At 35.9% G+C, this 26,697-nt stretch overlaps 1 protein-coding gene across 1 annotated transcript in view; it reads right to left on the minus strand.

The window, feature by feature from the left end:
- Nucleotides 1-1,326: 1,326 nt before the first annotated feature.
- nlgn4xa (neuroligin 4 X-linked a) overlaps nt 1,327-26,697 on the minus strand; it is a 151,003-nt gene continuing 125,632 nt past the window's right edge. Inside the window, exons 4-6 of the mRNA XM_073841940.1 lie at nt 21,574-21,759; nt 16,106-16,895; nt 1,327-3,843 (exon numbers count right to left, since the gene is read on the minus strand). Coding sequence (XP_073698041.1) covers nt 2,955-3,843; nt 16,106-16,895; nt 21,574-21,759 — 1,865 coding nt within the window. The 3' untranslated portion in view covers nt 1,327-2,954. The remainder of the gene's footprint in view (nt 3,844-16,105; nt 16,896-21,573; nt 21,760-26,697) is intronic.

The raw sequence follows: 26,697 nt of genomic DNA on the forward strand, positions 1-26,697 counted from the left end.
AAATAATAATAAAAAAAACTTTAAACATTTCACCCAACTTCTGGGTCAAAATTATCCAGCTGCTGTGTTTGTCCAAATTTTACTCAGCATTTTTTTTAGAGTGCAAGAACCACCAAAAAACATTTGAACTGTTCACTTCTTGAAGGCACACAAAGAAATAATGGTTATTTTATGATTGTCCATGCATTGAAAAGCAATGCAAACAAAGCATTACTGATGCAGCTACTATCCTGTTTTCCTGTACTATGCTACAAATCTTATTTATTTAACTTGCAGCCATAATACATACTGCACAATTAGAAATCCTACCTAAAAAGGCAAATGGAAGGCTTTACTAATCTACAACTTTCTACGTCCTTTCTTAGCTCATCTCAGAATCTGAGTTGGCAGTTGAACAAAAAGGAATTGCAGGTTGGAAAATGAGAGTTTGCTTTGGCAAATGATGAACAGATGAACCAGCATTAGGGGAAATATTTATGGACCACTTGCAGCACAGCTGATCAATTATAATCTTAATCTGAGCAATAAATAAATAAATAAATTCTTATGTGCATCTATCCATGTTACTCCCAAATAAATAAATAAATATAAAGACAGCTACTACTGTACATGAAAAAAATTAAGAGACTTGATTGAACCTGAAGGACGGAGGTGTCAAGAACAGCAGAGCTGTTTGTCTATTCATAGAATGTTAATGAGAAATATTGTTTACATCACTTGTCAAGAGGGATGGGGGCGCAATATAAATTGAATAACAGGAATTCCTGTTTGTTTATTTGTTCTCAGCTGTTATGGGTTGGTATAGAAGCCACTGACTAAAGAACATCACTATGTTTTGTGTAGTTTTTTTTTTTTTTTTTTGGTATGCAGGCCCTGTGTCTCCTTGCATGTATAGACAAAGATTCTCTTAAGAAAGAAAGTATTAGGAGGGAAGGCAAAGACAGCAAGCATGCCTGTGAGTGAGTTTCTGCCTCCAGCTGCTATCTAATTGATTTGGCTTTGCTTGACATTATCATGAACTTTTCAAAGAACAGAGGCCATCAGTTTATCTTGTAACAACCATAAAACAAATTAATTTTCAAATATAGATCATCTACAATTAACAAGATGTGCACTGTGTACTGACATTGAAAAAAATGATGTAGCCTTAAGGATGGTAAATAAGTTAAACACAAGTCAAGTTGTAATTCAAAACATGAAACGGAGTATAACATTTTAATCAAAATATAATAAGGCAAGTAAAAAATAATTAAATATAATATAATATCAGTTAGTCCATTAGTCCACAAAAAGTCAACAAATCTGAAGACGCCGTTTTAGAAAATACTGTGATATTTTATTAAAAATGCGGCAGAAAAATTTTATACAGGTGTCCAGCCAGAAATATCATCTATCACTTAAGGCAAAAACTGCAAACAATATAAGACAAACTATTATTTAGAACCCTACATTTGACCCTTGTTGTACTGACAGGTAACAAACCAAGGGCTAACATGAATCATGAACTGTTTTAATATACAAATGTAACTTTATAAAGTCATTTATTCATTTAATTCTTTCTTGCGCTTTCAACATCTTTGTTATAGGATGCAGAACTGAAAAATATCAGGGTTATTTTTTTTTCTTTGTTCGTTTGTATTTATTTATAGTAATCATAATTATTTGTATTTACACTCATTCACTTAACCCAAAATATCACAAGCCTGGCACAATACTTTACATATTGCTAGCATGTTACGAATAGAAATATCTAACATATACTTCTTTACAAACATATCCAACTAATATAGATACCCAAATCCACTGCCTGTGTTGTTTATTTATAGATATTTTTAATTATACAATGCTGGTCACATTTGAAGCTCAGGCAGTGATGATACAGATTAAAAAAAAAAAAAGTAGTAAAAAATAGAGAGATTTATGCGGGTAAAACAAATTGGATGTGGGTAGAAGTTGCCCTGATTTACATCCAATCCACCTTCCTTCATCAAATGAAGAAAAACGTTACAACTATTCTCTGAACAGCTTGAATAGGCAACTTTACCCAGCACTGTAATGTAATTAGAAGCAAGATTTCATTTTTAACATCTGTATGGGGTCACGGTATGGGGTTATCAAATGTAAAGCAGCAATCAAACATGCAATATTCGTCAAACATCAGGACAAAGGAACACTCAGATGACTGAAATGGATATTTAGAGGCTTTGGAATAAGAATCCTGTCTTCTCCTTTATTTCTTTTTTTTTCTGGTGTAAAGGCTGTTTAGCACAGACATGAATTCAAAAAGAAAAAGAAAAGAATGACTGATATATTTACACGCACCTTAACAAAAGCGTAAGCTCATAATAGTCATATTTTGAACTAAACAACAATAAAAGCTTTTGTAATTCTTTTAATATTTGTATTTGACTCACAAGTATTTACATTTTGTCACCTTTACAAATTTGTTATAATTACATTTCAGGCTGGGGTTTTTGAGTTCAGTCCACAGGTTCGGTATGTGACAACACTCTCAGAAAATAATATTAATGTGTTGGTCTGGTATAATAACATTGCTCTCGTTGTTGCTCTTGGTATATGACATACGGTATGGCACATACAAAGCTTCGTCAGATCCTGTCGTTTATGTATATGTCGCCTACGCAAGCAAAACAGTCCTTCAGAAACAGTTCTTGCCTTTTGGTGTAAAGTCCCCTGCTGCCCTTTACAAACTTGGCTCCAAATAAAGTTTTACTTTAGTAACATTCATTTTTTCGCAAGTAGGTCATATTTGACTTTGATATATTCTGCAAGAAGGCTTCATAGGAAAATAACATCTCATCCACCAAGATTAGTCTCAGAGTGGAACAAAGTCAGCACAGTTTGCCATGACAAACAAAGGCCCTTAACCCGCAATGCCTTAGCAGACCATGTCCTATAGTTCTGAAAAGGATCTTTCAGTGCACAGCGCAAAGCTATACCCTGGTGGTGGAGTGCCCATGGGGCAGGTTGGTACTGTTCTGACTACCTCCGAACGTGTTGAAATTGTGCAGGGGTTGCATTCCGGCCAGAGAGTTAGGAATCATTGTTATGGTACTCGGCGTCATGAGCGGGATGTCGTCAGGCGAGCGTCGTAGAGTAAGCGTGTAATCGGCCGGGCAGGTAAGACGAAGCGAATCGTGAGTTGGCAGAGAATCGCACTCGTGATGGTGCTCGTGTTCCATCTGCTGCTGTTTCATCTGGAGCGACATCAGCTCCTCGCTTTGCAAATGTGCTATGTCATTAGCGTTAGCCGCTGCGTTAGCCGGCGCAGAGTTCCGCTGCGGGCTGGGCCCGCGTCGGTTGGATTCGTGCCGCCGTTTATCCTTCTTGTAGTAGAGTGCTGCGAAGGCTAGGATGTTGAGGAAAAGAAGAGAAGCACCCACCGCGATGGTCACGCTGAGTTCGGTGGAGTAATCTCGCTTTGTCTCGATAACCACCGCTGAGTCGTCACCCAGATCATTGCCTTTGCGCTGGTCTGTAGTTTGCTTAGTGTTGGCGGGAGGAACTCCAGGATGACGTGTGGTGGACGGCCATGTTTTACCAAGTCTCTTAGTGTACGGGAACGGCGTAGTATCCTGAGGAGGTATCTTAGTCGTGGTTGAGACGTATTGAAAGAGTTCATTGATGTTATGAAGATGAGGTACCAGCTCTAACCAGAAGGCAACCTTAGTTGCGCGATAGTGATCTCTCACCCTTGGTTTCAGCCCGATGTGTAAATAGAGCTGGTCTTTGGGGTTGTATTTAGACCAGGCCACTTCCTCGAAGCGGTTAGGCTTTGTGTGGATGAATTTGGTGTCCTGTGGAACTGGCTGATTCGGATCCCTAAAACGAGAATGAAAACAACATTAGTACTTATAAGCAAATAGCTTTTTAAATGCAAAGCAGTTTGTGCTTTAAAAAAAGTGCAGTCTTTAATACACACCCACATCAATAGCTTTAACCTCTGTGCACTGTATGTGTTTTTGAACACACATATGGTATAACAACAGCTTAACCTTGGATTGTTGAACCTAAAGATATAATAGCATAGATGTCTACTGCATATGATCATTTACAAAGACACATGACCTTAAAGTGGTCTGGGATATGATACCTCTTCATCAGTCTTTTTCCTCAGCATCACAGCAAACAAATATCTGCTTAGTACAATTTCATAACTGACACGCTTGAACTAGAAAATACCGCATTGCTGTGCATTTGAAGAATCATTACTGGTATAGCTTTCCTAGCCACAAAAAAGAACATACCTAGTGATAAAGGTTTTAACCGGAAAGCCAATTTACCACTCCTACACATTATTCAGTCTGGGAAGCAGCAGACAACTTAGCTGGGCATAAAAGGTTTCTAAATATGGAGATGAGGTGGTAAAAAGCGGGCCGGCATCTCTCTCTGAGTGCATTAGCGTTGTCAAGGTCTGTTTCTGAAGCAATAGATTCACTTCTCCACAGAATTTGCTCAAAATTTGTTTGTTTAAAAACTCGCCTCAGTAGTCATCTTTTGTCATCAGGCTTTTTGCATAGCATTGCAGAGCACAACTATTTTGACTATAATTTGGCATGAAAGGATGGGGAAATAAGTAGGCTTTGCAGTGGTTTAAAGATATTGAGAAAGAGTTTGGAATGCATCAACGTAAACCTTGAAGGCTTATGAAGACAAATTTACCTTTATGTTGTTATTTGCTTCAATATGTATTTGGGGACAATTTAAATTAATGTCTAGATACAACATTTGCATTTCAAGGACCATTTCTCACTAGTTACTTATTAGCATGCATATTACTAGCATACTGACAGCTTATTAGAACTTATAAAGCACATGTTAATGTCTTATTCTGACCATATTTTAGATCCTTTAATCCTACCCCATATTTAAAGTGATAGTTCACCCAAAATTGAACTGTCATTAACTACTCCCTTTCATGTCATTCCAAACCTGTAAGATCTTACAAGTTCATCTTTGGAACACAAATTAAGATATTTTTGATGAAATCCGAGAGTCTTCTATGACAACGTTTTAGTTCAGTGCAAAAATAAATAAATAAAATAAAATAAAATAAAATAACGAGATTAAAGTCATAATATTTTGAGAATAACATCAAAATATTTAGAGAATAAAGTCAAAATTACGTGAATAAAGTTGAAATATTTTGAGAATAAAGTCTAAATGTTTCAGGAATAAAGTAGAAATGTTTCGAGAATAAATTGTAAATATGGAGAATACAGTCGAAATGTTTTGAGAATTCAATTGTAGCAATTAAAGTTATAATATTTTGAGAATGTGTCTCGCGATAATGTGTTTTTTATGCTCTTTAATGTGGTGGGACAGATTCAGTACCGCCGCTCCCTATACGCAGAGTACGCAGTCTGCGTAGGGCACCAACTCCCAGGGGGGCACCATCCCAGCTGCTCAAAAAAAAAATTGTTTTTATATATTATAATAATAAATTAAGGCAATTATGATTATTTATTAATAATGACCATATGGTGTCATTAAATAACAGTGTTAAAATACATAATCTAATACAAAATTAACAGTTTACATTACAATTTTAATAGAAATGCCTGAAAAGGGCACCAAATGCAATTGTTACACTTACATGATGATCAAATTCCTTGTTTAATATTGACCAAACATTTAAAATATCCACATAATCTTTCTTATCAGTTCCTAAACAAAAATATGTGGACATCATAACCCTTGTCTGCTTTATTGTCAAAGTCTGCTTTATTGTAAATTTTGAACTTTGGAAAGCTCCAGCAGATGACAGTGTTGATTTTATTTCAGTTTATTATTGTTTATTTTATTAAGATTTCACATTTTTAAAAGTTTTATTTAAAGTGTAATTTTAGTTTTTTTTTTTTTTTTTTTGCTGTAGAGATACAATTGTAATTTATAAATGATACAATTTATTTGTGTAATTACTTTTATTTGAATAAAGTTCTATTTTGGCCCCTATAGTAGGTGTTTTTTTATTATTTTATTTTATTTTTACTTCCGTAATATTTGGGGGAGGGGGCACAAAAGTAATTTTTGCTTAGGGCACCCATTTGGCCAGCAGCGGCCCTGGACAGATTGCTGTATTCATGTAAATCAATCATCTTTTCGATTACAATGAGACATTTGTTTAAGTGAATTATACTGTTTTATTTGTGAAAATTCCATCTCCTACTCCACAAAAACGTCTGTGGCATCTAATTTTTCATTCCTTACACGTATTTAATTACAAACAACAATAAAACATTGTAAAGGTTGAAGTAGACTCCAACTCATTAACATTTCAAATTTATTCTCATAATCTTGACTTCATTGTCAAAATATGTCGACTTTATTCTCAAAATATTACAACTTTAATCTGGTATTCTTACTCTTTTCTTTATCCTTTAACATGGCACTAAAATGTTGTTGTAGTTTTCTAACCCTGCATGGACAGCGATGCAACTACCACATTCAAGGTCCAGAAATGTAGTAAAGACATCATTAAAATAGTCCTTGTGGTGGCGCAGAATGACACAGAAGAGAAAAAAAAAATGTTGAAAAAAAAAATCATTATTTTTGTTTATGCACAGAAAGTATTAGCGTAGCTTCATAACATTATGTTGTATGTTATGGACACTGATGTCACATGGACAATTTTATCAATGTCCTTACTACCTTTCTGGGTCATAAACCATTTCAGTTGCGTTGCTGTCTATGTGGGGTCAGAAAACTCTCAGATTTTATCAAAAATGTCTTAATTTGTGTTCTGAAGATAAACAAAGGTCTTACAGGTTTGGAACAACGTCAGAGTGAATAAATAATAACAGAATTTACATTTTTGGGTGAACTATCCCTTTAACAACTACCTTACTATTAATAAACAACAAATTAGGAGTTTATTGAGGCAAAAATCATAGTTAATAGTTAGTTAACATTGAGAATTGGTCCCTAAACTAAAATGTGACTGAAATGTGTAGCATAAGCATGTGTTACAATGGTATTTTAGAAGTAAAGGAACCCTAAAATCACCACAAAAAGACAAGCAGCCATTGTGGCCCACATTTGAAAGCATTTTTTGGAGCCATTCATGTCCCCACAGATGTAGTTGTACCCACTCTGGACATGGTGCCCCTGAACACATGCCCAAATGCCCATATGGTTAATCTGACCCTGGCAGACCGGAGCACTAAGGTTGAATGCATGTCTGACAGAGCAGATCTAGAGAACAGTGGCACACTGGGTGAGTATGGTGACTCTACCAGAGTCCATCACTGAAGTATAATGTTTAAATGTAATTAATTTAAACAAGACTGCAATTCATGGTGTTGTAATGCCACTGAATGTTTATTCATTTACCTCATCACTGCATTTATGAATCAATAGTTTTGTGTCAGGGATGAATTGCTGCTATATATAGTTTTTATGTAAATATGAACAGTCTCTAGTGAGTAAATATCAATGTTAATCAGGCTAAATGGGAATTTGTTTTTCTGAGCCATGCAATTACATCTGTAGGGATTTATGATATTGATAGCAGCCATGTTGTTGTATTTATAGCAGTATAGTATCACGCTTACCACTAAGTATTCTTAAAATAGACAGCTAATGTAAATTATCTTGTATTATTTTATTACAAGCTGGCTGACTCCTAGTTTCAAAATGGCTGACTTTTCAAAATAAATACTCACATGCATAGCATGTAACTTTACGTTAGATGATTTCAGTCAAACTATCTTTCAAAGCTTTGTTCAGCTGCTATATTCATTCAAGTTATTATAGCTCAAGGATGACAGGTTCAATGTTCTGCTGGTCTACTTGGCCTCATTTTAGATGATTATCTTATTTAATAACAGCAGAAAATGAAAGAGTCCCTTATAGAATCTGAATCCTAGACATTCTATGATATGACCATATGCTTTGTTGTGATACAGCGTGCTGTCTTTTCATTACATTTCAAGGTGTGTGGAAAATAATGTGCTTGAGTGAAATCAAACAAGAGCCCTTATCACAGTGCCAAGAGCAAAAACAATACATGAATAAAAATGATTAAATAAGCACCGCTAAATAAGTGAAAGAATTGATGGATTAATATTTTCAAAGGTGCATGGATGAATAAATGAATCTATAATGATCCATTTTGGATTTAATAAGTTGATTTAAGAATGTTAACGGTGGAACAGCGAAAACAGGAAAAACGAGAACTGTTTGTAGGTCAGAGAAAAACAAGAACAGTTTGCCAAAACTCTGTCATCATTTTCCCTCTTAAGACTCTCATTTTTATTCATAGAACACAAAAGGTGATATTTGTGTTGTTTGTGATTTTCAGAAAGTGAATAAGGACTGAGGTTGTTGTATCAACTACTTTTATGATGCTTTTGGTCTTTTTGAAACTTGAAAGCTCAATTGTAATTGCATAGAGCAAAGAACCAAAATTACATAGGCTTGCAAGGATATGAGAGTGAATAAACAATAACACAAACAGCATTAATTTTTGGGTGAAATATTCATTTAAACCATGGCAATGATGTCATGTGATATTTAGGACGTGAGCCAGTGTGTCTCCATGTTATTGATCTCAAATGGAAGGCTGCTGATGGCAAATGTTAAATTTATTCATGTTTAGACTATTATTTTTTATGGCTAGCAATGTAAATTATTGTGGAAAACATAATACATTTTTCTTTTCCACATATAATCTTCTCAAAAGGGCACAATTTCACTGCAAGTGTATATGGCAGGGAATCAACAATCTAATCTAGCTACAAGCAAACAAGAGAGAGAATTAATGGCATTTCATTTGTTTGCTTTAACCTCTGGTAATGCCTATATGTGTATGTACTGTAAGCAATAACAATACTAATGACCATTTCAGAGAACTCAAACCTGAAAAAAGCAAGCAATGCTCCAAGCCATTTACCCACCGAACCAATCTACAGCTCCTCAATTTCTGTATCTCACATAAGAGCAGTACTTCACTAAAGTGGCACGGTGTACAGCATACAGTACGTCCCATTACATCCACTTTGCTATACACGGAGATGTATAGTTAGAGCTGAAACTGTCCGCTCAAAATATATAGACAATATATAGACTTAGCATTTTAAAATCAACATTAAATTGCTAATTGTGATGTATATGTATATGTGAGTGAAATGATTTATCGAACAAGAAAAAAATGTAGAGTGGGGCTTGGTTTTGGCCATTAGGAATTGATTGGATTGCTGTCGTTTGCTAATTGCTATGAATGTTTCATCTAAATGATGTGCACAGATACATCATTTATAATGAACATTGATATATTCTATAAAAAAAAAAAAACACTTAAACACTGACTTTTGTTGGGGAGTGTCATTTAAGGTTAATGCTCTATTGTGTTGTAAATATCCCCTACACCAAACCCAACCCTAAACCTACTCGATAGTGTTAACAAATGCAAAAGTGTTAGAAAAATGCATTTGTTGATGCAGCCGTGCAATTTTAACTTCCTTACGCAGATTTGAGATGTTTTGTTGAATGTAGTTTCACTGGGTTCGTACCAGAGATCTTCATCACTCAAGTGCAAAACCGTATCATGTGAGCTACTGAGCAAACCTACTGAATTAGAAAACTCATACATATGAATATGTATATGAGACAACAACGTTGAAAAGTATCCGTTTTCAAATCACGCAGGATGTTAAAATTGTTTTAAAGTCATAACATAATATTCTGCAAATAATTGTGTGAAAATTAGGCTTTAATAATCAAAACTCAGTTTTAATGCCTCTAGTGTTCATTTCAACTGGAACCTGTAGTCATTCGTACATATAGGTATGTTGTTGTTTTTTTCTCAGTTTTGCAGAAATGTATATAGAGGCACGTATTTCCAATGAGCCTATGTTGTGTAAATCATTCTATTTTACGAGATATTTTGATATAAGCCAAAAGGAGACTGGTTTTCTTTTGCTGTAAACAAAACTTGCGAGACTATATTCTCACTGGAGCTTATGCTTTGCCTATCCTACATCATCCACTGGAACACCACTCTCTCATGAATGCAGGTACTTGTCTTACAAACTTCAGAAGGCCTTTTTAACCCCCAGAGCTGTGTGGAGTACTTTTTATGATGGATGGATGCACTTCATTTGACTTCAAAATCTCAACAGCCATTCACTACCATTCTAAAGCTTGAAAGAGCCAGGACTCATTTTTTTTGTTTTAATATAACTCCGATAATATTTAACTAAAAGATAAAAGTCATATACACTTAGGATGGCTTGAGTTAAAGCATCTCAAATTGGGTTACTTTCATCCCAAGACTTAGAGTGTGTTTTAACAATTTAACAGTTTGAAAGGTAATTGTATGTATTTTTATTTTTATTTTTTCTTTCATTCAGGCGATTTAGAATGTTGGAACAGGTCACAGTTATACAACGGTTGGACATGTGGTCCACCAACAGTTTTGAGCAGTTTAGTGCATTACTGTGATGCTTCACTGTTTGTATTACTCAATTTGTCTGTGTTTGCAACATTTCCGACAAGCTGCCAGTCTGTGCGTTGCTCAGTAACACTGGACAGTTTACAAACTGCCCAGCCTCATGCCTACAACCGAATCACAGACACACTTATAGTCAGTAAAACAGCGCTGATATTATTTAATTATTGCCTAAAGTGCATCACAGGTTTTTATTCAGATTGACTGTAGGCAATGGTACTTTCTTTTGAATTACAAAAGCCTTTTCCATGGTTAAATCCGCCGTATCCTTAGACAGCATCAGGGAATGCTATGCTTCATTTCAGTCAGTGAGTATACTTCTGTAATGGCTGAAATCCATATTGATTTTCACTTTCATTAACGGATTTGAGTCTACCAGACAGAATTTGGCAAACGGTGTGATTCCATGATGCAGAAATGCATTTACTTAAAGATCCACTTAATGGTGTGTGCAAAATATAACTGGGAATAGTCATTTCTTCACATTTTCCTATGCTTCCTGGAACTAATATCTGTGTAGAGCCATTATCGTCATTTGTAATGTAATGCACAATATTGACAATATTTCAAGGCTTGTAAAGCTAACTGGTGTGTTACGCACTAACAATAAACAACTAAATTGCGCAAGCATTCAAGCAGGAAGTGTCACATAAAGAGTCGTTTATATCACCTCATTCAATTCGTAGCATGACAAGGTGATATTACTGAAGCGGGGTACTAATCTTATTACTCCTCTAAAACACACACTGGAAGTATTCTGCCTCCAGAGAGCGACAGTCCTCTGCTAAGGATTCACTCTAAAACATGCAGGTTTTTTTTTTTTTATACTACCCAAAGGCTGTTCAGCCTGTTAGGTCATTTCAAGGGTTATTTATTTGTTTGTTTATTAAGTTTATTTATTTTATTTTTTATTGCCCAGCCACTGGGTTACGGGTTGGTTTAATTTCACTGACAGTTGAAAGAACACATTCCTCCCCCCAAACACCCTCCAGCAGCGGCATTACTACAACCCAGTCATTGACTTACAAAGCACAGGATTTTTGCATCCTCTCTAGGAGAGAGCACTTCTCAGCACCAACATTGGTTGATTTCTTCAGTAAAAAAAAAAAAAAAAGGTTTGTATGACTTTTATATAATCTATAAAGTCGTTACTGAGCTGCAACACAACATACCAAGATGCCAGTTGTTGCTTTTATTTATTTATTTGAATACTTACTATAATTTCTAAAATGTTCGGAAAACAAGTTTAAATGTAGGTAATATTGTATATGTGACCCTGGACCACAAAACCAGTCATAAGGTTAAATTTTACAAAACTGAGATGTATATATAATATGAAAGCCCAGTAAAGCTTTCTATTGATGTATGGTTTGTTAGGATAGGACAATATTTGGCCGAGATACATCTATTTGAAAATCTGAAATCTGAGGGTGCAAAAAAATCAAAATCCTGAGAAAATCACCTTTAAAGTTGTCCAAATTAGGTTCTTAACAATGCATATTACTAATCAAAAATTAAATTTTGATACATTTACAGTAGGAATTTGACAAAAAATCTTCATGGAACATGATCTTTACTTAATTTCCTAATGATTTTTGGCATAAAAGAAAAATCAATCATTTTGACCCATGCAATGTATTTTTGGATATTGCTACAAACATACCCCAGCGACTTAAGACTGGTTTTGTGGTCCAGGGTCACATATATGAATGTAAAAATATGCTGTTTAGAACTGTATTCAGCCAAAATAAAGGTAATATTATGTAAACACAGTGGTTATGTATCTAGATATCACTCAAACAAACAAACAAGCAAGCTAACTATAATTGTACAAATGTATAAATGTATAACATGTACAAAAAAAGGCAAGGAAGAAACATAAGTTAGCAAAATCTTGAAAATATAGGCAGCAGTGTTAAAAGTAACTTATTACTAAGTACTTAATTACTTTTTATTGAAAGAAATGCATTATGTTACTTTTGCATTACTTTCACATGATATTATTAAACATATTAATATATAATATATGTATTTAACATATTTAATGCACCATTTTTTATTTTAAAATTATGAAAAAAAGGTTTGAATGAATGATTCAGTGACTCACTCATAAAAACTTCCCTTGTTTCATTAATGAATCAGCGTTTTTTGAACTAATCTCGATTCAATGACATTTTTTAACAGTTTCTTTTTGCCACCTAGTGGCAAAACAATGCAATCAACACAAACATTATTTGAAGTGCCAATTACTTTCAAAAGATGACTTGCTCTATTTTGATCCACTACCATAGACACCAATGTTTATATCCCAACTATGACCGTTAATCCCAGTATTTCTGTGATAATATGAATAACTATAAGACAGTAATACGACTGTGTAGTTGATAAGACTGTTTGTGAAGCTATTTCTTACCTAAACATGATAACTGTCTGCTCTCTTTGTCACTGTCAGTGCGAACACAGATTTGAAGACTTTTTCAAAGGTTTAATAGACATATGGATTCATTGTCATTTCTAAATTAGAACACAAGGGTGTTTGAATCAAGATCGCCACCTTTTACAGATTATTCGTGCAGCTCTAATTTTACTTGATTCATTATTGCAGGTTTGTGTCATATTCTGAGATGCCTTTAATTCATTTTTCCCCCATTTTGATGAGTACTGAATCTGTTTTTGTAAGTGAGATGTATTAATGCATGTTCACATTTAGTCTAGAACTACAGTATCATGTTACAGCATACATAGCGCCTCTGTACTTCCGATTTCTCTCAAAATGGGGACAAGAGAATTGTCAGTCAATAAATGGGAAAACAAAGTAACTGGCTTATTTATTTAAAAAAGTAACTGTAAATTAAAAAGTAATGGGTTACTTTACTAGTTAAAAAGTAATCTGATTATGTAACTTGGGTTACTTGTAATGTGTTAACCCCTAATGGTGCATTCACACCAGATGCAAATGAAGAGTTAAGCGTGAGTGATGTACATTAAGTCAATGCAAAGATGCGATAGACATCCGGTGACGTGAATTACGCGATTCGGCCATTTGCCACACGTAACTAATCGTGCAAGTTGAAAAATCTGAACTTTTGTGAATATTCGTGCCACGTTAACCAATCAGGAGCAACAAGCGGAGGTAGAAATCCAACAATGGAGGACAAAATCATGAGACTACAAGCTAGCTAAACCTGGCAAATTAAGCTTATTTTCCGTATTTTACAATAAAATACAGGGGCAGAAGCCTCTTCTATGATGCGAATTCGAAGTGAAGTGAATTACACGCGTGAATGAAGCGAGTAAACTCAAAATGTTCAAGCGTTCAAGTCACGTCTGGTGTGAACGCCCTATAACACTGGCAGTATTCTCTGCTCTCAAATGCAAATCAGTGCTAGATAGTTCACAGTCTTTGTAATGTGTTTTCAGCAAGACATTTTTTACATTTTTGTGTTCAGAAACAAATCTCTGAATTGCCTTTACATGGACTTTAAGAAAAAAAGTCAAAGTGTTCACTTTCTCTCTCTCTCTCTCTCTCTCTCTCTACAAAAGTCAATAGGGTTCAATGTTGTTTTGGACTCCATTGACTTTTCACAGAAGTAGTAAAGTAATACCGGATTGGAACAACGTGATAATGATCCCAAAGATTTCCATCTATCCATTTCAGGTTTTTATCTCAGCTCTGATGCTGATAAAATGTGTGTACAATATCTCTGACCCATAAAATCCACAGAGTCGATGTTGACACTTGACATCCAGAACACCAGTGTATGCTCATTTTACTCAGTGATAGCATTAATGACCCATGTCCTCCTCTCTCCAGTCTGTGCACCCAAGCTTGACAACCATTGCAACAAAGGAAGGCTACAAATGAGACATTACGTTCTACGCATTTCCCTCCATGTTATTTATTCGTCCTGTTTTTTTATTTTTTTGTTTTTTGTGGAAACACTCAGAGAGGCTGATATCACCAGTGGAGTGTTTACCAGAGGCTGGAGTGACTCTCTTGCAAAGCGAGCATTCTCCAAGTGCTGCTGAAATTGCTTTCGTTTTTCCTCCTCTGTTTTAAAGTACTCGAGCTGAGAGAAACACTTAGCCAGCGGAGGGAGAGCAGCCTGACGTGAGGTACTGATGAGCCTGCCAATCTATCTTCTGACACACAGGTATCACCTGGAGTGGTGCCAAACAGCAGTGCCTGTTCTGCCTATAAACGGCGAATGGAGCCCTGAAAGTACGAGGGAGACCCAGTCTCCTATATTTGAATTAGGTTCGGGGTAAATTTGGGCTTGCCCTGAGTGCATTGATGCTGTATTAGGGAAAAGGATGGAAATAACCCTATAACTCAAGAGGCTAGTTAAAAGCTGGTCTGATACCATTAAAAGAATGATCTGACTGGCAAATTGTGATATGTGAGGAGACAGCAAAGGCCACTGAAGGTTCTTTAATCAAAACCATGACTCATTTAGGACAAGTTCCTTAAATAGAAAGTGATGTTCCACATTGTGTGGTCTGAGGCAGTTAAAAACAACCATTCTTTATAGAGTAAGAATCTTAAGAAATCTTAATGGAAATCTGAAAGGATGTAGTTTACATACTAAAATGATCAGGTAATTAAACAACTAAGTACTACTTAATGTTTCAGTGACTAATGTCCAAGATCAAGAAGAGGGAAAAAAATGGCTACGTTTTTGAAATGTACTCTTTGTATTGATATATGTGATCCTGGACTACAAAACCAGTCTTAAGTAGCATTGCTATATTTGTAGCAATAGCCAAAAATACCTTGTATGGGTCAAAATTATAGATTTTTCTTTTATGCCAAAAATCATTAGGATATTAAGTAAAGATCATGTTCCACGAAGATATTCTGTAAATTTCCTACCATAAATATATCAAAACTTCATTTTTGATTAGTAATATGCATTGCTAAGAACTTCATTTGGACAACTTTAAAGAGATTTTAAGATTTTTTTGGCACCCTTGGATTCCAGATTTTTAAATAGTTGTATCTCAGCCAAATATTGTCCTACCCTAACAAACCATACATCAATGGAAAGCTTATTTATTCAGCTATTAGTTGTTGTATGGATCTCAATTAAAAAAAGTGACCCTAACGACTGGTTTTGTGCTCCAGGGTCATATATATGTAAAATAGAGATAGATCGATAGATAGATTCAATTCCGATGTCAGCTGATGTTGATATTATTTTTTTTTTTTTAGGTTGTGTAACTCAAATCCAACATTAAGTCAATGTCAAATTGATGTCAAATACTGACGTCAACCAGATTTGCATTCTAAATCAAAATGCAATGTCTGTACGACGTCTGGTTTAACATCAACCCGATGTTATTTTAATGTCCGGTGCCTGCTGGGTTATTTCAGGACAGCAATAGCACTCATAATACACGTTTTTGTCTTTAAGGCCCCCTAAAATATCAAAATGAAAATGCATTTTCATCACAGAAGAGGTGTGTTCAAATAATTGTAACTCTAAAAAGAAAACTGAGAAATTACTGAGAAATGAGTGTTATGTCATTGACCATGATAACACATGAAAAAGTCAAATAATTATTCACATGTATTTTATACTGAATCCATTGCACATGATTAATTAACGGAACAAATGAAAAGGTTCAACTTACCCAGTTTTTGCAAAATTCGTCCAGTAAGTCATTACCACTGCCGAAAGCATTACATCATTCTTGGAGAAATTACAGTTAAAGAGATCAGTGGGGCCAATCATGGGAATTCCAAACACGTAAGGCACCTCGTCTCCATGTGCTGAATCCGACCAGCTAGGTTTCATTTCGCTCTGACAATGGTGGTAGAAAGCATAAAAGTATGTTGGAGATCCATATTGAGCATGAAGGTCCGCCGTAGCTACCGCTGGTGCCACCCATTGGTGATCAGTAAAGAGTGCAACCAGAGTCTTTCGCCTAGTCTCCGGATTCTCCTTGTCAGCCCAGTCAGTATACATGAACTTGATTGTTTCTCGAAGCGTGTCCTTGCCCTCTGGATAACCATAGAGGTGATCCACAAAATCAGACACAGCAAAGTCAAAGTCATTTGCAGAGACGCCATCCTCACTGTCCACGATGCCATCCACAAATTTAAAACCCTCGCCCTGGTTGACGCCCAGCATGATGTCATAGTTGAGAAACTCTCCCTGCTCCATTAGAATTTGGGGGTCATCGGGGATGACGTCACCATCGATAACTGGGCCAAATGCAATGTGGTACTTGGCCTGTGTGATGTACTGTTCAATCAGCTCCTTGTAGTTTTTGTTCTGTAGGCATTCCACCAGATCTATAGTGTCTAGCATATTGCAGCCCACCTTCTCGGCTAGTATGCGGGTGTACTTGGCTGGCTGGTAGTTGACGGCCCAGCTTGACAGAGCAGTCCCACTCTGGATGATTGCTTTCTGAAACAAATCTGAAAATAAAAATAAAAACATTAATTAGTAATAAAGCATTATTTCATATTATTTTGTATTATTAACTCTTGGAGCAACACAGGGTAGCCTTTTAGCGTCACTTTTGGACATGCAGGATCCTTCTTTGCTTTTAGTTGTTTGCATTATGCATTGCATTTTATGGATTGCATGCATTTGCAAACATATAAATCTTTTTATATAAATGTATACTTTCATAGATATATTGGAGCACCTAACCCCACCCCTACCCTTACCCTAAACCTACCCACTTTTGAACAATATAAAACATGCAACAGGCAAACAAAAGTACAGTGAATGGTATTTATTGCAAAAACTGACCATAAAAAGCAGTATAAAAGTGTTACAAACAAGCCACGTTGCATTCCAAGTCCTCCGATATGTTTGTGTAAAGAACAGAGTAAATCAAAAAATTTAATCATTGAAAAATTATCTCACTCCCGAACATATCACATTCAAAAAGATACTCCCAAACTTGTTTAGCATGATACAATCGGTAAATAATATTATTACTTTTTAAATAAATTGTGACTGTAGTTGTATCTGGCTGTTATATCATGTGTTTTATATTGACAAATGGTTAGGTTAGGGGCAGGGGTTGGGTTACATGATCATAAATGTGTAATTAGTGTAAAGTAATAAAAAAAAAAAAAAAACTAATGATAATAATAACTGACTGTTGACTGTTTACATAAAAAAAAAACATATATGCAATAATGACAAAATTACTAGCCAATATGTATTTTAATCATGACGATAAAATTTCCAATGCCTTTTACGTCAGAATATTGACAGCAAAGGTTTCTTATTTAAAGCAATGGAGGACTCTGCACATCAAAACATTACGCTAAAAGGGTACCCAAGGGTCCAGACCAAGCGTCAATACAGTATGTGACGAGTTGGGAGTAAAAATATGTTGCTTGGAAAGTTTAGCATGGTAATATACCAACCTGATCCCATGATGAAAACGTACCTGTGGGAACTTTTTCACAAGACACGGAATATGTACCGCCATGTATGTGTTGTGACATATTCAATGTGAAATGTCCATTGAGTGGTGCTAAACGAGTGTTTTTTGTGTGTTTGTTTTTTTCCCTAAAGCAGATGAATGTATGGTACATTTTATGTGATGTTGGTTTTGTACATGTCACCGCAGTTCTGACTTGAAATGCCCATTGAGTGGTGCTATAACTCTGTGATGTTTTAAAATAACGTACCATCTGCACTACACCTTAACTTAGCCGATAGTATGAGCAAAGCGAATGTGATGTAAAAACACAATCGCAAGCATGCTGTTTTAGCTTGTTTTTCGATCTCTCGTCTTTCAGCTCTTTTATCGTCAGTCATGTTTTTGACGGGATTCGTACCTAAGGATTCCGCGTAATAAGTCCAATTCCATGCCAGCTGAGTTACTGAACAAGCTTGTTACATCCGGAAAGTGAAACATATGGAACTGTAATCAAAACTGTATACGAAAACGATTACAAGTGCTCACTGTTTTACTGCCTATAGTGTTCATTTTACAGAGCAAGCTTGTAATATCCAGAAAGTGAAACATATGGAGCTGATGATTACAAGTGCTTGGTGCTTTACTGCCTCTAGTGTTAGTTTCTGTTGGGAATTGCAGTGATATGTCCTTTTTGGTACTTATTTGATGTCTTGCGAAAATGTTCCTACAGGCACGTTTTTGGCATGAGATCAGGTAGTAATATACATGGCATTGTTAATGTGTTTAATCTTGGCTGCTATGTTGCTACATAGAATGTTTGTTAAGCATGTCTATGCATGTGTGTTGATCAATCTTTATATGCGAATAAAAACCTAAATTAAATCTGTTAATCATATGAATGGATAGTGTCTCTTTAGAAGACTTTGTTTAAGCCACTTGATTCACATGGATTACTTTTATGATCTCTTTATAACCTTTATGAAGCATCCAAGATGTGGGTGAATGAACTTTGAGTGGAGGGAGAGCTAGTAATCTGTCAGGTTTATATCTTCATTCAAGATTAAGTTTTATGGGTTTGGAACAACATGGGAACAAGTAAATGATGATAGAATTGCATTTTTAGCAAACTATTTAATACCAATCAAAGTGAGAACTGAAGGAAAATAATGAACATATCAGTAATGGAATTTAAGAAATAAACAGCAAGGTGCTTGTTTACGTGTTTCATATTGTATATTACAGCGTGTCATCGTCATTCACTTTAGTTGGACCTGACCAAAAAGGTCGAAAATGAAAGCACATGTAGAATAAGAATGCTTTATAGTGACGCCTGGGGTATTTTTCTCTGCATATTGTTATATGGGTAAGTAATATGCCTGACATAGATGCCAAATAATATGCATATGCATTGATGTTGTACCTTTGTCAGCTCAGCCAGCCATGGCCATAACACGTTGACACAGATTGTGTCCTAGAAAATAACAATACCTCAGGGCCCGGATCTCACTAGACTGAACCAAAGCTTCTGACGCACTGACACAAAGTGAAAAATAGCTTTCACTCAAGTTTAAAATATCAAAAATGTGGAGAAGGCACTACTGTCAAGAGCTTTTAAATGTTTTGGCCATTAAAATATCAATATCAATGCCCAGACAATGGCACTTAGCAGACCCTTCCCATAAAGCAAAGACTGATTACTCATCTTATGTTTTAAACTAGGTTAAAGGAAGTCCAAATCAAACCCAGATGCATGATGGCTTTGCCAGGCAAATTGATCTATGCATGTGGGTTCTGAACAATATGCCAAGAACAAAAACAGGAAATATCAGCATTTTCCTTTTAAAAAGAAGCTCTTCTATAGAAATCAGAACTTTAGAATGCCTGGCATGCATCTGAAGACAAAGGGCTCAGGAGAAAAGCAGGGGTAACAAGTGGAATTAAATGCCCTTCTGCTTATTTTACAATTTACATTATGTAATTCATTCATAAATCATGGTCAACCTTTCAGACAGCAACACCAAGAGGTACATCTTGTCCTGTTATTTTGATCAAATATGGCACTTCCTTATTTGGGGTTGTGTTAGTGTTAGAGTAACTGTAGCCAGAGGTCATTTGATCCATTACTAGATTTCATCTGCTATCTAGCCAGGCTAGACATTGAATGTAAAATCTATTTTTATAGTGGGACAATTGAGTTCCAGATGAATGCCTTGTAGGGGTTGTTGTTGCAATGAAAATTACATGCGGCCGGGCACACTGGGACTGAGGACTTTTGGTTCTTAGAAGATCCTTTAATATATCAGCATAGAGAAACAAGGGGATTTTGTGTTTATTGTAAATGCAAATAAGCAATAGTTTAGAAGCTAGATTTTGTATGAGAGAAGGGGAGAGAGAAACGAAAAATGAACATAATCACAGTTTAATTTCCCATAACTGCAATTTAGGGGATTCTCAGATCTGTAGTTTTTTCCGCTTTTTTAGTTAAGGTTTAGTTTGCCTTTTCAAGGCAACATTTCTAAACAGACTGCAATTTCTCAATGCAAGTCACATTATTCAAATGCAACTGGTCTCATAGTGGGACAACAGCTTAGCGGGCTAGCAGCTTTCTTTCTAATAATCAATACTTGCAATATATTTATTTATGAGTCTAGATATAAATTAAAGCTACATCAGGACAGCAGCCTGTTTCGCAAAGAGCAATTAGATGGTATTTTCAGATAAAAAGGAGGTGTATTGATTATGAATTGCAGTGATGTGCTAGTCCACAGATTCTGTCTCATCTTTGCTCCAGGTTAACTAATTCATTCTGCTAGCCAAACAAACAGAACTGTCTTTTGTGCAGCAGAATTCATGAATAAAGATATTGGTTCTTTCAGCTGCTGGGTCAGATTGCTATCTTACCAGATGCAAATCTTTCTAGAGTTTGTCTTTAATCAGGCCCAGATGACATGAATGATTGTTTTGGTGCTATCCGAATTCAAGCATATTTTTTATTAAAGGGTAGTTCAGCCAAAAATGAAAATTATGTCATTAATTACTCACCCTCATGTCACTCCAAATCTATAATACTGTTATTCATCTTTGGAACACAAAGATATTTTTGATCAAATATGAGTGCTTTCTGACTCTGCATAGACAGCAATGGAACTACCACAGTTAAGGCCCAGAAAGGTACTAGGGACATTGTTAAGTCCATGTGGCATCAGTGGTTCAACCTTTATTTTTAGAATGACATGGAATGTCTTAGAGGTTTGGAACAACATGAGGGTGAGTAATAAATGAGATATTTTTATTTTATTTTTGTGTGAACTATCCCTTTAATGCCTAAATTAAAGAAATTAAGCAAAACAATGCACACAAGGTCCGAAACAAATGCTCCAAATGAGCCAGGTTGAAAATGGTCTTAATGTCTCATAATTGTGATTTTATAACCAACAATTGAGATTTTACATGTAATTCTTTGAATTCCAAGATATTACTCTATTGTGATTATATTGTAATTGTGACTGTATCTTACTCTATTATCTGCCTCATAATTGTGACTTTCTTTCTCGTCATTAACTTTTTATATCATAATTGCAACTTATTACAATGTAACTTCATTTTATTTTATCTCACAATTACCCATTTTGGACAGAAATTGGTTCCCAAACAATGGGTCTGATAACACCATACTATGTCTAATTGTCTATTACAAAATGTTTTTTTACCTTCTGAATAGTGTGACAGGGTCAGCAAGCTTACACAGGACGCCCCAGCTCCTGATCCAAATATAGTCACCCTTTTCGGGTCGCCTTTGAAAGCCTGGATATTCTCTTTGATCCACCGGAGTGCTTGGATCTGGTCCAACAGCCCATAATTCCCTTTGGCTGCCTGGTCACCAGTACTCAGGAACCCTAGTGACACACACACACACACAAAAATGTTTTTAGAAGAAATCTCAGAAAGCTTTTAAAGTCATTACTTTCCAGTAAACCATTGCATATTGACGTTCATTAAATATTTCAACTGTTTTTATAACCCTTTTAATTCTCATAAACATGTGTGGGCCATTTGATTAAAACTTGTTTTCATTCCAAATGTCTTTTGCTTGACACACCTTCCCTCCCACTCACAAACACATGTACACAAAAGAATCGCTACACTTGACATCTGAATAGGCAGAGCACAGAATTCTAAAAAGAGACCCTTAATGGCATGCCTTGGTTACTTCATGTTAAGGGCACTAATGGCTGCCCTCAAAACCCTCTCATTATTTACCTCTGGACCCAATCTGTCCCACTACCATTTCAGTAAAGTCATCATTGTGAAGAAAGAATCAAAAAGGCACCACTTCGGGTGCAAGAGACATGCTGTTAAGGCACAGAGGATAGTTCAAGGTTGCATTTTAGACTCTAATAGGGTTATTCGACCGTCTTTATGGAAAAAGGCTGAGGTTACTTCCATGTTAATTGATGCAATTTAGCCACTCATTCAAAGTTAAATGTGGAGGTGCCCATACTTTCCATTGGGTTAAGGGTAAGCCACTTAAATGACATGGAAATGATGGCTTGATGACCTCTTTTCTGTGTGGATAAAAGCTAGATTCTAATCAAAATTAACATTTGGACTGCTAAAGAAGGACAGTCCCTTCTCATTTAAGTAGTGATTTGTGTTTAGGCATTGTTTGACAAAATCACTTCTTATCTGAGGAGACACTACATCAAAGTGACACCATACAGCAACAGATATTTCCTGAAAGACTTTTAAATAAACCCCATTGCTCCGATCGGCTTACGGTAAGCATGCCAAACTTTAACAGGCTTGTCAATGTGCAAAAAATCACAAACAGGTTGACAAATTAGCCAACTGTCTTAAACCCATTAGCAAGACTCGGCAAAGCCTCAGGGGTGTCAATTCTGTTCCTTTGCCCGGTCTTGGATTTCCGATTCTGGCCTATGGCAATGGCACTTTCTTCACACACCCGCTTAGGGGCTGGTCCCAGACAGCGCTGGACAAATAGGATGAGAAGCTGGGAAGCAGGGCTAGCCACTGTGGCTTTTTGATAGAGGGACAGATCCAGTTGGTCATGCCTACACAGAAGGGGCTTGCTGTGGAAGAGGGATTACAAAGCCCAAGACAGTATCACTACTGTAGCTCAAGTGGATAACCCAAGGCTATGGTCACATACTGAGCGTCATCATGACAAAATGGGAAAAGAAATCAGAGAAATTCTGTGAGTGCATCTTATAGAAAAGTCCTGTTAGAAAGTATTGGAGGATATGCATGCAGATTGTAAAGAATCTTTTCTCAAAACATTCATGAATGCCCTATAGCCAGACCTCATCCAGTCTTATGATTGGAGAGCTCTTGCCAACAAAATGGAATATTGCTGGTAGTTTGATGAGGCACACCTGGTGCATATTGCACCTTGTCCACCATTGTGTGTTTGCTGTTTGTGAGCTGGTTTCACAATAGTCCATTCACAAGGTATTTCTCAGCAAGGACGATAACGAATAAAGATGACAACGATAAAGATAACAATTAGATATAATGCTAAAAATGGTTCCCAAGAATAGCAGAGTCCACACCACAGCTATAACGATAAATGGTATCGTTGGAATCACTTTCAGAACATTTTTTTTCCAACTGATAATCAATAAAAACATTGACACCCAATCAGAATCAATCCTGCTATAACAAGCTTGAAAATTTAAAGCAGCAGACAAGTGTCCACTTAGAATAATCAGACATCGTCCACTGGTGTGGGCACTAATATAGTCTTAGTGAATGGGTTTTAAAGTCCAGGACACACTGGTGGGCCATCAGCAAGCATCTGTCGGGCTAGTTTGCTTGGTGTGTTCCAGACGTTGGCTCTCGTTGGGGTCACGTCTGTGGCAATTTGCCCAATTCAACTTACTGAATCAGTGTCTGAGTGAGAACGATGCTCAGTTTAGTGAACGAGTCAGTGATCTATTAAAGCGAAAGTGATGAAAACTAAGTAAGTAAATGAAGGCGGCACACACGGAAGACTGTTCTAATGTTACTGATCTTACCCAAGCATTCCAGTGTGTGCATATTTTCATTAATATTTGAATTTCCTTTCATCTTTTGAAATAAATGTTGATACTGTACCTTTCACAACTCAAAACAGTCTAAAAGGAGCATTAATTGAATCTAGCCTGCAAAAATGGGAAATGAAAGTGCTGTAAAAACTATATTTGACAGAAATGAATTGGGGTTTAGGGAAATGTGAATATGTTTGTTTGTTACAATTTGAAAACTGATGCTTTGATTTAAAATTATTTAAAAATCTTGAATCTGCTCAGGCAAGAAAATAATATAAATATTAGGCCTTAAACAAATGAAAATTGTATACTATCCACCTTTTTTCCCTGTCTAATTACTGTTTGTGTGAATTATGGAAGTGTCACTGAGCAACTGGGGATACTTTTAGAAAAAGACTCTCAATAATAAATGGAGGATGTTTATAGCCAGTTTTTCCTTTTATATTGTGCAAACATTTTAAAAAAGTCAAAAAGGAGAAAAATCTTGGGGAACATGTTCAATTCCAACAATTCCAACTTGTGAAGAATGACAGACATAAACCTTGGCTCAATAACCATATTCAGGATCTTCACTCACTACACATCAGTCACAGACTAATGTGCCACTCTAATGGGTGAATATTTATAGACATGGGTATCACCATTCTCAATAGTTGTAAAAAAAAACAAAGAAACAACAAAATATGAAAAAGAGTAACAGCATTTCCTCAAACACATAAAGACAAGAAACACAGAACAACATCCTAGCTTCATTTCAGCTATAATGATTGAAAATAAAGACCATAAACAACAATAAATACTAAATGTAGCCCCCTTTCCAACATCTTTGGTATCTTCCTCTCCCGCAGTGCATCAAAGCAAAGGTATAAAAATACTAAGTAACACCCTTTCAAGATGGCCGCCACCATGTGTGTTGATCCAATTGAAAGTCCACAGTTTGTTAAAGCAATATTAAGTAAATTTAATGTCCAATGAGTTTGTGCTCAGGTGGCCAGTCTAAGACACCACAGTCTAACTGTGTGTACATGGCTGTGTGTGTATGCATGTTTGCATCCACCAACTCTTTACCTCGCTGTTTTTTTTTTTTTTTTTTTTTTTTTTTTTGTTTAAACCAAATATGTGTCTTTATCAAAAGGGGTTAACAATAGGGCATCCGGAACATGGAGGTCAGCTCTGTGACAGGAAGTAACTTCCGTTAAACTGTAAACAATCAGCAAAAGGTTTGCTCTATGAACGTATTATTTTACTCACCCTTCAACCATCCAACACTAAAAGGACATTTTAAAAGTGTAACAGCAATAACAAATTACATTCAACATACAAAGAATAACCCCTAAAGTTCGATTCTGTTTGCAGCAATATTATGGACATGTGATATCACTGTAGTGATATGTCTATATTGTCTATATTAAGTAACAATTATATTTGAAAGCATCTGTGTAAAAACAAACCTTTGGAAAGAGATGCCAGGATTTAAGAAGAAAAGAAGAGATATTCTTAGTAGATTACAGAGAATTATTCATGGGATATACAATAAATTGAATAGGAAGAACAGACCAAAAATGAAAAGTATGCGTTGTATTTTTTCATATAACGGAGTACAAAGGAAACAAGAAAATAGTCAGGAGGAAAAAAAATGCAGTGGACTAAAAAGAGTTCTTGGAAATGAGTGGATATTCTTGTTCTATCACATCACATTAAAATACCAAGCATTGCATTATTCTCCTGACTCAAAAGAACATTTACAGCTTATTGTCAAACTGATGTATTAGGATTATGTGTAGTGTAGTCTCAGCCTAGATGTCATGGCCATGGATTGTTGGCTGAACGTCTGATGCATATGGCACAAAAAATTGGAAACACTTCAGGAGTGGGATATGTAAAGTTTGTGACATTGACTCTTTAAAATATGAGTTTTACACACCGGTCTGTTATTGTGTGGACATTCCCACACCCATAAATATGAAACAGCACAAAGCGAAATGTGATTGATTGCTATACCTATCAGTCATATGGCAACTTGGGCAGTCCTTGGCCATTCAAAGTGGCCAAGGTTCCCAGACCTTCTTTCAAGTGGGCTACTTTCATACTGTTGCTGCGGGTTGAAGCGACCCCAATAACTAAATTTTAGCCCCTGGAATGCTAATTTTACCAGAGGAACCCCACCACAAAATGTGTAGGGGTGAGCGGGGCACAACCTAACGCGGGGTTAATTGTAACACACGTGGTTCAAATATTTCCACACACGCTAGCATAACCAAATTTACGGTATTTACTAGTTGCCATAGCAACACTATGCAGAGAAAAAAGATCACCAAAATTCAAAAGCATTTTGAAGATATCGCTGAATATTTATTTTACCATAGTAAAAGTACATTTCTGGCTGAAGTAAACTTTTCATTTCAGTTTTTAGTATTCATTTAAAGTTAGACAAAACTGCTATTATTTTAATCTCCAATTTGTTATTTATCAGTTTAGATAGTTTATTAATGCTTGACAAACCAGCAGAAGACACTAACCTGTTTTGAAACTCCAGTCGCGCAGATGGGGAACGTTGTAACACTGTGTTACTATATGCCCCGCTGTTATTAAACTATGCTATTCTATGACATAAGCGGTGCAATTTACACTATTTACTTCTAAGGATTTTGATAAGAAACCACAAGAAACAGGTGAATAAAGGCTGACAATCAATGTTTAATGTTCAGATGTTATTATTTCAAGAAATGTAAAGCATTTTGGCTGGTTTATGTGTGTCGTGTTCTATGAGAGCTGTGTGTGGAGAGA

This window comes from Garra rufa, chromosome 6, assembly GCF_049309525.1.
Source record: "Garra rufa chromosome 6, GarRuf1.0, whole genome shotgun sequence".
Lineage (NCBI taxonomy): Eukaryota > Metazoa > Chordata > Actinopteri > Cypriniformes > Cyprinidae > Garra > Garra rufa.